The sequence below is a fragment of the Haliaeetus albicilla genome, chromosome 9 (genome assembly GCF_947461875.1).
Source record: "Haliaeetus albicilla chromosome 9, bHalAlb1.1, whole genome shotgun sequence".
Taxonomy (NCBI): Eukaryota; Metazoa; Chordata; class Aves; order Accipitriformes; family Accipitridae; genus Haliaeetus; species Haliaeetus albicilla.
This window is the reverse complement of record NC_091491.1, coordinates 3,605,057-3,623,492: the sequence shown is the minus strand read 5'-3', so window position 1 is coordinate 3,623,492 and position 18,436 is coordinate 3,605,057. Positions and strand designations below refer to the sequence as shown.

Sequence of the window (18,436 nt, the reverse complement as noted above, 5' to 3'; positions counted from 1 at the left end):
TTATCTCAGCTTCTTCATGTTTTATGGGGGTTTTTGCTCCCATTAATCATATACAATATCTGCCTTCTATTTTTTCATCATTTAAACATTTAAATGCCTGTAATAGAAACTATCTAGCTATTGGGGCCCTCACATTCATCCAAAATAACAATTTTCAGGCTTGGTGTACATTATCTGAGGTGTCTTCTGAGAGCTCCAATGGCTCCTGTAAATCTTAATGTGATTTCTGAAGTCTACCATTTCGGTTTTTCCCATTGACTTGGGGATAACAAAGACATGCATGTAAAAATCACTGTGTGTAATGGAAGATTTCAACCATTCCATCACGATGCTCTTTTCTTTGCCTCGGGCAGTGAAGACTATTGTGGTGGTATCGGTTCAAATAGAGAAGAGCAGTAGCAGAAGGAATAGTGAAGTTCATACAAAAAGAATTAGAAGGTTTTCTATAAACAGGTATATAATCTTTATCCTCAAATTATGCTGGCAAGCTTCCTTCTTTCATGCCATCAGTTCAATCAAGTTATTCTGCCAAACTAAATTTGAAGATGGAGCTGGCAGTTCACACCCTGGCAAGATCATTTCTTGTGCAATGATAGAGGCTACAGCAAACATGTTTCCTTGAAATAAGAAAGCCAGAATAGTGCTGAATTATGCTCCAAAGGAATAATTGAAGTGCTGTATAGTTGAAGTTCTCCTAAACTTTTAAAGCTAATGCTTGTTTTATTACAAAGATTTATTAGAGTGTTTTCACTTAAATTTTTTAACCTCTTGAGTTGTTTGGGTTTTGGCATTTTTGGTGGTTGTTTTTTTTCCCACTGCTTGGTTACTGATGGCTTATTTCAGTTTTGACCATCCATATGTGTTACACACAAAGCAGGCCAAGTAAAACGTTGGGCTACGTCAAAGATAAAATTTTATCTTTGGGGGGTGATAACTGATAATCTGAATAGGTGCACAATACATGTTTTCTTTCTTAAATAGCATGACAGGATCCTGGATATATGCACTGGTTATAGAGTAATTTTCCTGATTTCTGGGAAATAAGAGACAATCCAAACATTAGATATGCTTAGAGAAGTTAGAGGAGATGATCCAGCAGCTTGCTGCTGAACGACAAGGTTCTTCCCCCTTTCCTTGTGATCATTCTTGTGCTACTCTGAATTTTGTGTCAACTGATTCAGATCAGAACAAAGGAAAAATTGTTTGTTCCCCCCCCGCCAGGCCGGTTGGTTTTCTGCTGGCTTCATGAACTGAGTTAGCTCATCAGGAGGTCAGAGAAGTGTCAGAGAGAGTTCAAGGGAAGAGATAATATTGCACACTCGAGGAGGGGAGCATGATCATCCCTTTTACTGCTAGAGCTCAGTCTCAGGGATGAAACATTACTGTGCCTTTTTAAAAACACATTTCTCAGTGCTTGACCTTAATATAAGCATCTGTAAAGATACTCATTTGGAATTGCTAATCTTTTTATGAAATATAATTTATGTTATAAAGTTGTTAGTATGAAATTGCAGCGTTGTTAACTGAGTCTGTCTTTACCACATATTAACCAAATAAACTGGAGAGTTACTCAGGTGAATATTCTGGGTGAATGGAAATTTGGGTGAGGTGATACAAAAGGAATGAACTGTTCTGACTTGTTCTGTGGAAACCCGCAGAAACTGTGGGAATGGAGGAGCTGTTTGCTGTTCATATGTACTACTTACTGCAATCAGACATTTTACACACGGCCGCTCCTCCAGTACACAATGGCTGTTGTGGTTGAGTGTTCTAGCAGTTCAGTGCTGTTGGCTCAGGGGAAATTTCTAGGTCCCACCTTATCTTTTTGAATTACTGGCTGCAAAGAATGAACAAATATACTTTCTGTGGCTTACAGAACTGTTGTGGTGACCAGCAAGGGACTTGCAATTATTCAAGTGCCCTGTGGCACTTGCTTTTTACATAGAGCAGATACACTTTCTGGTAGCATCTGCACATCATATAAAGTAGAATCCATAGCGACAGTCTGTGGCAGATTATTGGGTATTATGTCTAAAAAAATTATATGCCATACTGGTAGATGAGTGTTTTGCTTGTGAATTTCACACCCTGAGAGCTGTGCAGTTTAATATTTTATTATGCTGTTAGTTTAAATACCCTGAGCATACAGCATCAGGAAAATAAACAAAAAATCTATTATTGTTTCTCACTTCTAAGCTCTGACTTGTAAAAGTGCTACAAGCTGAATTGTTGTATCTAGTTAACACATGCTCCAGTTTCCATTGTAATTAACACTTTCTGCTTGCATATTTTTCCTACCATTTAAGTAGTAACTGCATTGAAAATGAGTTTTCACAGTCACGAAGTTTGCACTCTGTGAATGTTAGAGTCCAAATAGTAAATAACAATTACAGTCAACATATCTTTTTCCTCAAGAGCTTTTAATGAAGGGGAGAGAAAGTGGGATAGAAAACAGTAGCTATTAATAAGGAACAATATACAGAAGCAACATTACTTTTAAGAAGAAGGTGTATCTTGCACGGGTTACTTTGACATTCCTGTTGTTCTGAACCTGCAGAGTTCCTGAGAGGTTTCTGAGAGGTTCACTGCCTGATGTGGTAGAGATGCGACTTCTTCATGTGTGAAAAACACTATATATGAGCTAAAATATACTTGAAAGCTTATATTTAGGTAGCATGTTCTGTATCAGCAATGTAACAGCATATAAAAGAATTTGAATATTAAATATGTTGAAAGGGATACTTGCGCTATTTTAAATTCAGAAAAATTCTGATTCATTGGAAAGTCAGGAAGCCTACCAAATTGCATCTTAGAAAATCATGCCTTAGACTTAGTTGCTAATTGGGTAAGCAAGCTTCTTGGTGATAAAACTTAATTAGCTGGTGTATTCAAAAGAGTATTCATTGCATTTTGATTTGGTTCACAGCTCGTTAATGGATTATTTTTAGCAAAAATGTTTTGAAACAACTTGCACAAAACATAAAGCTTCTGATTTTGACTTACAAATGAGCCACTTGGCTTGTTGGTAGCCACATTGCAGTGTGTTACATTTAAAACTTTGTTTTCAGCTTTTTTTGTCCTATTTTTGATCATGAGGTGAGAAATTATTTTCCTAAGAATCAGATATTCTGAGAAGTCTGCTGTTCTGTCTTCCCACATATTTTTGTGGGGGAGAACGGAAGGAGGGAGAGGGGATAGAGTTGTCTACTTTGAAGAAACACTTACGCTAGCTTTTTTTTTTTCTTTTTGATTGTGTGGTATATATGCTGAAGGTATATCAAGCATTTACTCTTAGGGAAAAAAAGATGGTCCAAACTACATAAGGTCAGATAATTCTTTTTCACGTGGGAAGGAAGGGTACTTAATTTAAAAAAATGAAATCCAAACACCACCCCAAACCAGAATATCATCTCCTTACTTAGCATGGCTTCGCACAGTTCCAATGAGGTCAGTGCATTTATGGTAAAGTTTGTGTTTAGGGATCCTGCTTTCAGATTTTCCTCCCCAGCATTAGATTCTTTTTGTGGGATAGATAACAGGTTATGATTAATTCTTTGTATTCATGCTCTTTTATCTACAGAACCCTATCTTATCTCTTGTTTGTTATAGAAATGTTATATACTTAACTTTGGCAGATTGCTGTAAAATTTTCATTCAGTAAAGTCATTGAATAGCTTCTTGCTGTGTGAGATTAATTGCTTATTGTTCCCTCCTTAATTGCTGCTGACTGAAGTACAAGTTTCTAATAATGGTGACATCGGTGAAGGTCATCATTTGCATTGTCACGATTGCGGGCAGTTTTATCGCTTTGCATTTCTCTATTTTATCATTTGATTCATTCTTTGACTTAGGTCTGGAATTGTACTGATTTTTCTGTTTAGTGGTCCTGCGTCCCAAATGAGAGGTTTTAGATGTCTCCAGGAATCAGAGCTGATACTGTTCCCTGTTATGATAATTTATCATTACATAATTACCTATTCAGTGCTAAACATTGTGCATAAAATACATGGTTTTTGCTGAGAAATTGTCTTCATTCTTTTATGTGCACTGATTTGCTGTATAACAAGGGAAAAATGACTCACCTTTCTGAGAAAGTAAAAAGAATATTAATCTTTCTTAAAATGATATAATAACTACAAGTGTAAAATGCCTTCTATAAATGTAAAAATATTTTCTCTGTTAGTGTTAATAGAAGACTAAAAGCTAAAACCTGATACTCTTCCACTCTTGGAGTCAGTTCCCCATGACAGGCATCTGCCTGCCCCCATTTACTGTGTGAGCATTCGTGGACTTGGTCAGCCTCATGCCTAGGACTACACAGCATGTCTGTTTGAATCAGTTTTCCCAGGTGGTACTGTGCTTCACTGCTGATGTGCCACTAAGACAACCTTGTCTTTTTTTTCTCTTTATTCTGGAAAAAAAAGAGGTCAAAGATGACTGAGCTTGGGTTTTGACTGGTGAAGAAGAGGACAGCAGTGTAGGATGCTGACTTCATTCATGAACAGTTAATAATTTCGGTTTTGATTCCAGACCAGGATCTAAACAATCCTTTTAAAAATAATTTTTTCTGGAGAGCTCCCTTTGCGTGAAGGATTGCTCTCTCACTGGAACGTGAAAGTGTAATGATAGCCTAGGGTTGAGTGTACAAGCAGTTCTTGTAACACAGAAAGCTGTTGTCTTGGTTAATTTTAAAACCACAAAAGAAACCCTGTTTTGAACCAGGTTGTTTAGAAACAGCTGCGACAGAGCTCAAAGACTGAATACTTCAAAGACTATCCAGATTGTTTTGTGGTAAAACATGTTGGTTTGGGGGGAGAAAGACTTTATATAAAAAAGCTTCTTTAACTGTAGAAGCAACATATTAACCGTGTTATTCTAGAGTCTTTGGTGTGCAAAACATTTCATTTTTCATTACTGTTGTCGCCGTTCACATATTCCATTATTTAAGGAGGTTATTGAAAAATTGATGGTATGTTGGTACCAGAGAGACATCCTGTAGGCTGCAGTGTTGATTTATGGCACATGGAACACAGTTCAGTGCTTCAGTTTCCTGCTGGTGAGCGGCACTTTGTCATTGTCCCTAAAGAAAAATCATACCAGTGAAATCCCCTGTGTTTCCTCCAAGTTGAGTGATGCATACTTTTTCTTTGAAAATGATTATGAATTATTCACCTTTTATTGTGCTGGAGTGTGCACATGGTGATCAGAATCTTGTTCATAATACAGAGTTTTTCACCATGTCCAGGGTTTAGTTTAATTATGTAGTTGAGTTGCACAGTAGCTTTATCTGTTTTATTTTTGTCCCCCACAGTGCGTCTGCCAAGGCTGTGCAGGCTAGCACAGATTTTACCCCGCATTTCCTAGCATATGTAGGTATCTCAACAGGAGTCTTGGCCATAAATGTTTGTTTTTCTTTCATGTTTCCTTAAAATTTTCCTTGAGAAAGTAAGTACAGTACTTCTAAACTTAAAAAGACACTTTTCCCACACAAGTTCTTGAAAACCAGACACTTAAATAGTTTTAAAGTTTTAGTCTTCAAGCTCATTTTCTGTTCCGAAGAAATGGTAAGAGAGATCTAAGTGAAAAATCTCTTGAAATAGCACAAGTAGTAGTGATATAGATTTCCAATTGAGGGCAGCTTTCTCCCAGGAGATGGGTTGAGGAGAAACTCCATGATATAGACCACCTGTTAGGAAAATTAAAAGGCTGTATGAGCTTTCTTAACTCTAGAAGAAATGTAAAATGTCAGAATAAATGTGTGACTTGGGTCGAGGTCCCTTCACAGCTTCCTGGGTTCTGTCTCTGGACTGTTGAAGTCTTTCCAATAAAATGTAACTTTTCTTGTAGAAGAGAATAACCTGCTGAGCATTCATCAACTTCAGCAATTTTGTTTTAATTTTAGAATCATGACTATCTGTGCAAGCTTAAGTTTTTAAAATTGCTTTACTTTTAACTACTTTTGCTTTAAATATATGCTCTCTTATTTTATGGACTTGATTTGATTTTTGCTGTAACAGACGGTAAGGTTTAGCAGTCAAATACACATTAGAAAATCTTTCTCATCAGCTGAAAAAGAGAGGTTCTGAAAAAAGCGAGGAATGTGTGTTTTCCTCTGGAAGTTGTACTTAGATGAGCATACGTTCTAGTTTCATTCCTTCACAATATCTACTTTTATTTCAGGACTTTTCTAAGGTCTTTCCATATTAAAATTCCTCTCTGTGTTGCCTAGTCTTCATATTCCTTAAAACAAAGAAATCAAAGTCTCTGAACATATTATGTTCCCTGTATTCTTTAATTATTGGTTTTACAATACAATGCTTTCTTTTTCCTGATGGCAGAAAAAATGTTTAATTTTTTTTTTTAATCTTTTTTGTTTTGCAATTATTAAGCATTTCATTACAGAGGATCTGTGACACTTTGGGAAAGGAAATCAGACAGAAATTGGTCTTGAGTTAGTACTCTGCAAACCAAGTCTGGTTCAAAAGAACACTTCTTTGCATTGCTGGTTGTAGCCCCACGATGATAATAAATAGTTGGGGAGATGTGCAGGAGAAAGGAGGCGTAGCCTCTCCTCGATAAGAATAGCATCTTTATGTGGCCTGTTTCCATTAAAATGCTGCATTAAATCAGTTTATTTTTGGCACATAAAGAAAAGATTACCTGTGCATATGTATTTATATGGGCATTTGGTATTTTTCTCCAGTTTCCCATTAACAGTGGGGAAATTAACGTTCTATTTTGAAAGTCGCTTTTACTTCACAAGTGAAGTATTTTGGGCACAGATATTTTCATGTTCTCTTTTAATTAAATCTGTTAGAATTAGAAATGCAGAAAATTCAGTTTGAAGCTTAAAATAATTCTTTTTGTGCATAGATAAAAAATATTAATGTATCAGCTTAGTCATTCAAAAGAATGAATTTTAAATACCTCCTTGTATTATGTTAGATACCTCCCATAAACATGAAGAGGTTTCTGTGCATCAGTATTGCTTAACCTTTCATGAAAATCTAATTGAGTGCGAACAACTGCTTAAATAATTCAATGGACTAAGTTATTCTTGGCTGGTATAGTCCCAGCGTAGTGCAGTGCAAACGTCTGGGTGTCAAGCAAAATCGAGGTTTTTTCTTTTTTGGTGAGGAATGTGATTAAGAATAAAATCACCATTGAAAAAGTGTACAGGTTGATTAAGAAGGAAAAAAGATGAAATATAAATTAGCTCTGCCAATTTCGTAAATGACTTGTGGCTAAAAAGTGCATATTCTTTAAGTCCTTTTGAAAGCATGTAGTATTTTTGGTGATGTTGATAAATGTTATTGGGTTTCATTGCCTTCTTTTCATACATGTGACCTTTTATTCTTGTTAAGGGACACTGCACTTTTTATAGTACTGTTTTTAATAGTTCTAGAGTGCTATTCCAAATTTATTTTAAAGATTTGGATAATGGACATTAGATTTTATTGGTTAGTTGGCCCAAATATTTTCCCTCCTGTTTTTGGAAGGAAACTCAGCTTTTTCCTTTCACACGAATCCTTCCAGGCAGTTATCTCTTGTCCCTTCAATCTTGTATTCCCATTTCATTATTCTCTTTACTTTATTCCTTCTACTGTTTCCTTTCTGTTCACTTTTAACCTCAAAGGACTTTTTGTTGTTGGTGGTGGTTTTTGGTTTTAACTAAAGGTGGAAATGGAATTAATTACTGATCCCATGCTGCCCCATGTTTTTTGTAAAGTGTTGTTTCCCCCAAATTGAAGAGTTCCAATAGTCCTGGAGGTCAGTTACCTATAGGGTTCTGGGTCATTTAGTACAGATGCTTGGCAACCCTGTTAGTTCAGAGACCTGTCAGATAACTTTTGCTAATTCTGTACTTTTCCAAAACATGTTAGTTCTTGAAGTTAGCTTAATATGAGCCTGTGCTACCAGTATGTAAGTGATGTGAAAAAGTGGGTGGAGTCTGGCCATATACATTCTCCAGGGTTACTTTGAAATAACATGAATTTAAGGCCACTAATGTTTAAGTGGTGTACTAAATGCATTTATTTAATGACTGAATACATTTTGGGATTATCACAAATATAGAGACCGTTTCATTCTTTCATAATGTTAGAACATTCAACCAGGTAATTAACTATCATGCTGAACACACTAGAGCTTGGAGACCAGTGGGAGAGTGATTTGAACAAAAAGTTACAGCTGTAGCTAACCAGCTGACTCAGCAAACTGCATCATCCTGGAAGCTTATTAAAGGTAATGCAATACCTATGGAATTAGATACATTATAAAAACATCTGTGCCTTGAGATCATCAGAGGATTACTTTAGTGGAAAATATTATGTCCTCCATCCTAATAGCTTAAATTTGCAGAAGGATCTGTCAGAGTATATAGATTTTTTTTTTTTTTAAATTTTTTTCCCTGAAAGGATGAGAGGAGGCAGCTGATGCAGAGGCAGGTTGAGTTGCCCTGTGGTATATAAAACAACCTGTACTTTTTTTTTTTTTTGCAGACAGTCCAAATGGTGGGAAACATTTTGCAGAAAGACAAGAAAACTACATTTCTTCTTGACATTCTCTCTGACTGTAAGGGTTTTCAGTAGATGCAGAGGAAAAAAAAAAGCCTCTTATTTGTTTGGTTTTGACACCTGTTATTTTCTGTCAAGATACAAGCACTGCATTGAAGCAAAAACATTTGATAAAACTCTGTGTATAAATTTGGTATATACCTCCTCTACTCCACTGCCACCTCCTGTTGTTTAGATAAGATAAAAGCACTCACTGAAGGACTGAGTTCCTCAATGTCTTGAAGCAAAACAGAGTTTATGAAATCAGTGGAAGAAGAGGAGAGGAAAGATACAGAAATTAATGTCTTCTGTTATTGAAGAAGGTATAAATTATATTTATATCTAGTATAAAATTTAAAGAAAAGGTATTTAAAATGTTAGGCACACTGCTGGTGAAGTCTGTCTTGAATAGTATGGTTTTTAAAAACTTTGATTCATGCATATTCTTAATGATAGATGAAAAACTTTAAAAGATTTTACAAAGAGCAAAAATTATTTAATACTATTAAGTTTTATTGTTAGATATTTGGATTACTATCTCTAGTTTATTTAGCTTTTTTTGGTTACTGAATCACAATATATATCTGTTGCAGATTTGCGTCTCCGATAGTCTATTTTATGATGCATTTGTTCTCTTTTATAATGGGTTATTGAAATTGAAATGCTGGTAGGATGTCAAGTGTTGCATTCTTTGGAAAGGTATAAGACCTTATTAATGCATGTTTAAAATATGTGGGGATAGCTGTTTCATTTCTGTACATTTAAGTATGACTCAGATGAGAGTGGAAGAAGCACTGGTTTTAAAATTAGAGCACTATGTGTTGGAAAAAGTTTTACTGATTTATTTAAATGAGTAGGTTTTAGTTTTGTTCCCTCATCCTAGCTAGATTTCTATGCAGTTGGAATTGCCTTTGGATACATTTTCCTGACTTTGTGGTTGATTTTGTGTACATGAGGAATTTACGGCCTTTTTCACAATGTAAGATGTGAAAGGAGTAGCAGAGCACAATTCAATTTGACAGGTTCTCTTGTCTCTCTCTGAATCTAATTATGGTTGCTGAAATAGTTGTTCATCCTGTATGTGGAGAGGTGCAGCTGGAAGCGGGTACATACATCTGCAGCTTCTTAAAATGTTTTTGGTATTGCAAAGTTAAAGAATAAATCTGTAAGACAGTTCCATAGTTATGTAGAAAAAGAAAACTGTTTAATGAGATAATCTGTAATTTCCCTAGTCTGTGTACTAGGAAAATAACATTATGTGTTTCAGTTTTGTAGGTGTAAAGGTATATTCTTCTCCATCTGCTAAAGCTTTGGGGGATCCCTTTATTCCATGTTTGAAGTCCCTAATCTACATGTCTGTATTGTTGTAGTTTAGGCTAGATTCCCTTTGGAAATACTTTCTATAATCTGTTGTAGGTACTCAGCAGAGAATGGCCCAGGCCAGTCTCTTTCATTTGGAGTTTCTCAAGAAACTTCAGGTTTTACAAACCATAGCTGGAAATGATGTTAAGATGCATATGTCTATATTACATTTTTTTAAAAAGCCATACTACCACATAAGTCAGCCTTGAAATTAAAGGGAAAATGTTTGTATTATGAGATTTTAGCTGCTTCTAAAACTGACACCACCTCTTCCTCACTCCATTTCATGTAAATGTGGAATTTCGGTGTCTGTATATAGAATGTGTGTTAATGGATTGATAGTAAAAGGTGATGTAAGAGTACATCATTATAGCAGCACCATACGTCTTTGTGTGTCACTTTTACATGTTGGTGGATTGGATGATAACCCTGTTTTCTGCAAGTGACTGCCCTTTTAGTCCCAAGTGTAGCATAGCCCTCTTAGTTCTACCAAAACAAAGTCTAGTGAAGTAAGTCCTGTTGCTCAGCCTCCAGCTTGGCCATAGATGTCTGTTTCCCATTTCTGAAGTTTTGTACTGACTGCATGTAGAACTTCTATTTGACCCTTCAAACACGTTTCCAGCCCACTGGAGACAGGCTTTGATTTGAAGCAGTGCTTATTCAAAAAGAAAATTCTGGTAGCAAACACATGAAGAGCTGTGCTTGGGAAGAAGCTTTTAGATCAATGTTAGTCCCTCAGGAATCTCTGACTTTTTGCACTAACAGTGGTGCCAATACTGTGATTTTTATTAAGAAAAACCTAATGGCTGTTTCCTTTCTCCCCCCAGCTACCCTTTATATCTGAATAACAATGAAAAGTGGAACTTCATATCATTTAAAAAAATATTACATAGAAACAAGATGAAAAAATACCAAAGTTTGGAGAAGTGGGGTTTTTTAGTGTATAATGGCAGACTTTTAAGAGGGTTACAAGGTATTTGTGTAAATTTTGTTTACCTTGAAATACCTTTTGTTCAGTTATCATTATATAAATGTATGGGTAACGAGACAGCATATAGTTTTAAAGGTGCACAAGAATATACAATACAATTGTAACTGATAGTTATTATTAAATAGTTAGTAGTTGTTAAGCTAGCCAGTAAAGCCAGAGTTACTTTACTCTGCTGTCAGGTATTGCTTAGGTCATTATCCTTTTTGTCCTGCACTGCTCTTGAACATCCTTTCGTAGTTTTAAGTGTTCCATTGCTTTCCCAAGCACTTTTTGATGGAGGGATTGTTTCTGTGATGCCTTTTTACTCTGCTGGCAAGGTGCAATCCATTCATTATGTGAATCAATGCTAAAATATTTAAGGAATATTTGATGTGAAGAAATTTGGTAGCAGGTGCTTGTAGCAGGACAAGAGCTAGGGAACTGTAAACCAGAATAACTCATCATGCTACAGTGTTTTCTGTTAGACCCTCTCTCATGTCAGGTATTTGCTACTTCAAAAATCACTGTCAGGAGGTAATGAATGCTGCAGACAAAGTGCATCCCCAGCAACTTGATTGCTGCAAGTTAACTTCTCAACTTCGTTAAGATGCTGGAAATTAGAATGAACTTGCCTTAGGGTAAAATACATTAAACAAATCTTTGGTCTTGCTTCATGACATGGGAAACCCCTAATGCAATTTTTGGCACTGTATAAAACAAAACAGCAAATGGAAACGGGCAAAGCTTTTCCTTCGTGGACACATGATGAGAGGATTTTGCCTAGGAGTGCAACATAATGGCAAGAGATGTTAAGAAAACAGTTTCCCCCATTCCCAAACTTCAAGAGTGCTTCAAAAGCTGCCTAAAAAAGGGGGATGCTGACAATGATGAATGGTGAATCTAAATACTAAGCTTGTAGTTTCTATAGCTTACAGGTGTCTTTAAATTGCAGAAAGGAAAAAAAGGAAAAAGCTATCAAAGTAAACATCCTTCAGTGCATGGGAAGATGACAGATTCTTTCTAACAAGATTTTCTGCTCTCCTGGAGGAAGACCATTTGTTAATAAACCATTTGAGAATCCATTTTTAAGGGATTTAATAAAATATACACAGACTGCCTTCCACTGCAGAAACTATTATTCCCCTGGGTAGAAAAAATGACTGACTGTGGGCATTAATGGTCGCTTCCTGTGATTCCTGGCATTATACCTTGCTCCCATTTGCACTTTCTCAACCCAAAGTGAAATAATTTTTTATGAGAAACCTGCACTTGATTCCTAGCTCTTGTGAGGCATATCTGTGTTCTATATTTTATTTATTTGTATTCTGTCATGTCCATAATTCTTGTCGTCTTAGTGTCTGTGTCTGTAGCATGGGTATTGTGCGTGTTTGTGCATGCTTTCCTCTGTACAAGGAAGTTTCTGTACATAGCAAACTCCATTAAATGGAAGAGGTAACAGCTTTTGTGTGAATTAAATGAATTGTTCCATTCTTGCCAAAGATGTTCATGAATAATTCACACATTTCCATAAAAAAAAGTAGATTTTCTATTGTGATGGTTGCTGTCAATTAAACAAGAAACCTGAACCTATTGTAGTCTAACAGATACTTACCTGGAGGGGCTGGGCAACCCACAAAAGAGAAAATACGTTTTCTTAAGAATTTGGAGGAAGGTTTTCTACTGCCATCTTTCCAACTATGAATATAAGTTATACTTCTTTCAAATATGAGAGAAATACAGTGGAATTGAGGGATTAAGTAATTTTTGTAAGGAATGTTGCCCTTTCTGAGGCTATTAACAGACTTTGGTTCTCTTAATTTAAGAAACTATTTTTCTGCTAAGAAGGCTTCATAAGGGTGTGTTTGTGAAAAATACCAGTTGATTTCAGTAGCTGAGATAATAAAAGGAGGAGAAAGTCAGGGGCAAGAAACTCTTAGAAGTCAAAGCATGCATAGTTTACATGAATATGTAAATGTCAAATTCAGTTATATCCAAATATATCCTGTCTGTATTCTCTTACTGGCCTCCTTTTGTCATGTATGGTGAACAGCAGGCAGTGCTAGAAGTGAGTTCAGCATAGATTGCTAAGTGAATGCCCAGGCAAACATTAGTTTCACAGAAGGAAGAATGAAATCTGGAAAGTTAATAATGTTACAGTCACTGGCAGCTCTAACAGATCCCAAATGGATGTACTTAGAGGTATAATTTGTTTGATTCTTTTCTTTACCAGAATTATCTCCATATCATATCCAAGAACTGAAGGCATAGTGGCAGGCTGTGGATGGCAAGATGGACAGTCATTGCTCAGTCATAGTATTACGACCTTTTATATAAAAAGAGATTACAGACAGGATGCTGCCAGGAAATGACAGAGCTGGTAGAGAAGGGGACAAACAGTAGGACAGACACATTTAGAAAAGATGATTTATTCTACAGGAACATCTGTATTTGTAGGAAACTGTTCCTACTATTCATCACTTAGTCTCTCTGTGCTTGCTTGAGAATGGTGTCACGTCAGTAGTAAGCAAGTGTATTTCCATGAATAGAGGCTTGGACAAAGCTAGTGAAAATTCAAGAATACCATAGTATTTGTCCCCTCTGAACCACATGTACCTCAAAAAGAACCGATCCAAGTACTTAAAGTCAAAGAGTAAGTTCAGATCGTTAATTCTGACAATGTGAAATATGCAAGGGTTCTTGTAAACAGTTTTCTATAAATTTGCAAGTGTTCTCCCTATTAAACTCAAATGTGACAACAGTTAGTTACCATTAGTTCCGTTTCACAATAACACTTAAACTGTATGTTTGGACATGGGACAGATTAATTCTGTAACAATTTAACTGTTAAAGATCCTGAGATCTTGGTTGGGGTGCCTCAGAGAGCCAAGTGGGTTGGAGTTAAGGGATGCTGTGGCTTTTTGAGCAATGAACTGGGGTGAGTGCAAGTTTCAGATGGAGCAGTTTATATAGCCTGAAGCAAAATGCTGAGAAAGTCTTCAGTGAGTGGGGTTGAGGGAAGTGCAGACAAATTAGGAGCATAACCATTATTACAGAATCTGTGAGTTTAAAATCTCTGTGTATATGAAGCTCAGTAAGTCTGCTGCACAATAGTTAGTGACACACTAATGATCACTGAACAGTAAAAGGAGTGAAATAAAGCATTCATTTCTGTCCACTGAACCAGATCTACTCAGTTCATTCTAAAATGTGTTGGTTGCCTTGCTTTTGTCTTGAGGCCAGTGCTGTGCACCATCAGACAAACATGTCAGGTGAAGGAGTGACTTTTTTTGCTTCCTGTCTTCATAAAATTCAGTCTAGAAATTGATGAGAAAAGGGCATGACTGCTAACTGCAAAATGTCCGCCACCCAGCTGACTTCAGTTTCTGTGGTAGTTTTAAACTTTGCTTTTTGTAATGCAATACGTATTTTCATTACGTTCGCACTAAATGTAGAACAAGCTTATTTGCTTGCAAGATTTGAGCATGTACTGATTTGGAGTAAAATGTGTACAGGTCAGAATCTGGTAGATATAACAAAGCTGACTCCCTTCAAGAAGCTGAGGAGGCTGTTGATAAACCCTACATCAATACTTCCTCCCCCAACTTATCTATGTAAATTTAAAAATACTGAAATATTATGGAAATTTAAGATATAAAGGCTTGTTTCAAATTAATTTAGAATTTGTTTCCAGTCTTACGGAAGATGGATCTCTTTCTTGGTAAGCAGAAGAACAGGTAATTTCCAGTTTTCTTTGAATGATGTTCCTCTTGCTTTGAGGAATACCAGAAGATGCTCTTTATTGACCAGTCTTATAGTTTTAGAGAGTTTCACTTTGATAACTCAAAAATCCGCACTGTTTCTAATTAGCAAAGTTAGTGGCCATCGTGTTTAGAAACTGTTGCATATCTGTGGATTGATGTACAGTAGGGACACTTGTATTCATAAATAAAAAAACTGAACAATATAATTTCACTAAAATAAGTGTCTTTTGTGTGCTTTCTTTGAACGGTTCAAGCGATTGACCTTTCATTAGAGCTCTTCCAGATTTTTCTGTTTGTTTTCAGCTGTTGGACAAATTGAAAGATCGATGGATGCACACTGGTTTATGGAGAAACCTGGAGCTGGTTAAGACAGTCATTGCAGAGCCTCAAGGAGGGGCAAAGAGTGACTTTGATGAACTGCTGAAAATATACTACGATGCCATAAAATGTAAAGGAGAAAAAGGTACGTTCTTCAGACATATGAAATAGTTGATACAGACTCTTCAAGTTTAAAAAAAAAAGGGGGGGGACACGTCTTAAAGTGCTTAACAATTAGAATAAGGTATGGATAAACAGTTAAATTAACCTCACATGAAGTTGTTATTGTGATAAATGAGGAAGAATAACTGTGATTTATATTGTTGCATGAGGATATAGGGAAGTACAGAATGATGCATAATCCTAACAGTGATATTCAAAAGGCAGTGAGCTGTGTAAGGATGTGCAATTGTGTGTCCAGCAGGGTGCAGAGTGGCTTCTCAAATAATCAAACTTATAGTGCATTGCATAACTGTGATTTGCCTTCTTATATTACAGCCACTATAGGTTTTTTTCTCAAAATACTTAGTATAGAGAATAAAGAATGATAGTATGTCAAAAAATAAATAGCATGATTTTTGGAGTCCAAAATCCAAGGTTTAAATTTTAAATTTTTTTATAGATACATATGGTTCTTGCTTAATTAAGTAACACTATGTTATATAGTGCAAAATTATTTTGCTAGTTGATATTCAAAATCACAATATTATTGATCAAAGTGAAGTTAATCTCAAAGAAGTCTATATTTTTATATCCACTCACTTTTTCCAGACTGACACAGTGTATTATGCTATATTATGTTTAGCTCTTTAAAAGATGTTGGTGAAACTTTCTTCTGACACTCAGTTTATCACTGGGAATGATTTGTATATTCCTCTCTGGCTTGTTCAAGATGGAGCACTCCTTATAGCTGTATGCAGAGGAAAAGTTAGTGAAGGCTTGGATTTCTGTGATGCGAATGCCCGTGCAGTTATAACCATAGGTATTCCGTTTGCAAATGTGAAAGACCTTCAGGTAGGATATCAATTGAAAGAGTTGTACTTTATTTTTATGTCATGTTTAAAACACTAAATGCACACAAAATATTTTTTCTAAATGTTTACCCTTGGACTTCTCTCAATCCCTTTTGAATTCGTTGAGTTACCTTCTACACAGGTAAGAGGAGGAATAGCGTAGCATGTCTTGTGGACTCATTTGTCATTCTAAATAAATTTATATCATGCTAGATATATTGTAAATTTTTGTCTGACGTTGCTAGTGAAGGCTATTGCATTGTCAAAATGCTCATTAACTGCATACTCTGCCAAGCAACAGTACATGTTTCCATCTTCACTTGCCTGTTTTCATACACTGAAACTTATGTCATTTGTACAGAAATGAAGTTACTTCCTGACTTACTGTGGTGTGGGGCATTTGGTTGCGAAGGTGTAGGATAAACACTAGGAAAATACTACTTTAAATAAGGCATTCAGATTGATCAAAAGATTATTTCAGAAAATAGGTGGAAAGATAAAGATAGTTATCGTGTAAAATAATAGCATAATGAATCAATGTATATCACGCACTAGGTCCTTATTGATTGCAGTATAATCACCTTTCTAATCCCTATTGCCTTCTTTCGTGTAACCATGTGTATGACACTTCCCACTTAAATGGAGACTGGAATTGTAAACCTTTTCCAAGCTAGTGCTGCTTTATTAGCTTGCAGTTTTGAGGTATGAAATTATGACATGACGTAACCTCTTTGTGGATACTGAGGACGTTAACTATTTTGATAATTCAAGCTTCATCTAACTTTAGGCAAAAGCTTCTAAGTGCCCTCTAAAAATAGTATTTTGAAGTGTCTCCAATTAAAGAAATTTGAGACTATTTGTATTTTTCAGCAGGTGGCCAAAGTAGCATCCTGTTGCTTGCACTGGTGTGTAATTACTCACATCAACACTTCCTTCCTTTTGACTTCAACAGGTCTTGTCTTATGGATAGATGATGTTCCATTAGAATAGGCACTTCGTAGTTGAAGCCAGGCATTCATAAAGGAAAAGAAAGCCAATGAATATGGAAAAGTATTTTTCTAGACTTTCTACTTACTGGAAAAGAACATTTATTATTGACTAGTTTGTAAGACCACTTATTTTTTAGTGGTCTGTGCATGCCACTTAGGTAGTCACCCAGTTGCTGGCACACTTCTTCCAGTGATAATAGCCACTGTCACTGCTTTATCTTATGCGTACCTTTTAGAGCTTTTGAGGACTACTTTGTGAAGCTAAGAAATAAAGTGAAGTATCATAGAATAAATAAATACCAGAAATAGCTGGATTCTGGTTATTAGTAATGCCAAATCAAACAAGAAAATCGTAGGTTCACACTTGAAAGACCAAACAGACTCAGCTTTGGTTTTAGGGATGCGTTCTGAGCTTAAGTGAACAACCAAAGACTTCTTTGTTGTCTACAATGTGTGCCTAATTACAGCCTTGCTAGAGAAAAACCACATCCTATAAGGACTAGTGAGGTTATATTAGTGGTGGCTGCCTGGTGCAGTGTTCTTTCAATGTTTGCATAACTTTCTCGAAGCACTTAGCCACAACATTTTTTGTCTTACTAAAATATAATACACTGTACTTTAGTATAAAAATATTTACATTCAAAGACTACTTAGCACTCTTTCTAGAGTTAGAAATGCTTAGTTTTAGAAGCATATGCTGAAATGATATTTTGGAAATACTTGGTCTGTAGTATGGCTGGAACTCTAAATGATTTCCAGAAAGTCAGTATTTTTATGTTCTAAATGATACAAAATTAAATTGAAAAGAATGTGTCAAGGGTGAATTATGTTCACAGTGGATTATGTTCCTTAATCTTAAAATAGTGTATTTGATTTTACCTTGAGTTCAACCAAATATGTAATATAATAGAATCACAGGCAGTACATCCCATTAGTGATAACTAAATTCAAAAAAAATCAGTGTTGTGTTGAACAATTTTTTTTAGTTAGACTGAAGAAAGCCTCTACATTTTTAAGTAGGGATAGAAACACTAGCTGCCAAATTGCAAGCAGCTAAAGGTTTGAGTGTATATATTTAGGTATGGTAATGCACAAAGCACTGCAGTGATCAATTCTAGATGAGAGAAGGGCATGCACCAGTCTCTTAGCATCAGATTTGAATTGCTGTCTGGTGCATGGCAGTGCTCCTAGAATAATGCTGGAGGAAATTGTTTTTATTGTAAATGTGTCTTTTGCTCCAGAACTTGGATCCAAAGTGATATTCAGCTAGCAGTACTTCCCTTTAAATTGAATGATGTTTTGTTTTGTCCAAGGCTTTAGGTTTATCAGATACCCCAAAAAGTTCTGGATTAATGCACATTTCTTTTACCAGTTGAGCTCAATTATGTGAAAAATGATAGTGTGAAGGATAGTCACTCTGTTCACTGAAGAAGATTAATTAGTAGCTTTGAAGAAACATAAGCATAGA

General features: G+C 35.8%; 1 protein-coding gene across 3 annotated transcripts in view; it reads left to right on the top strand.

The window, feature by feature from the left end:
• BRIP1 (BRCA1 interacting DNA helicase 1) overlaps nucleotides 1-18,436 on the top strand; it is a 63,531-nt gene that overhangs the window by 27,396 nt on the left and 17,699 nt on the right. For all 3 annotated transcript variants that reach the window (XM_069790984.1, XM_069790985.1, XM_069790986.1), the window contains 2 exons: nucleotides 14,952-15,111; nucleotides 15,859-15,980. In XM_069790984.1, the coding sequence (XP_069647085.1) occupies nucleotides 14,952-15,111; nucleotides 15,859-15,980 (282 nt within the window). The remainder of the gene's footprint in view (nucleotides 1-14,951; nucleotides 15,112-15,858; nucleotides 15,981-18,436) is intronic.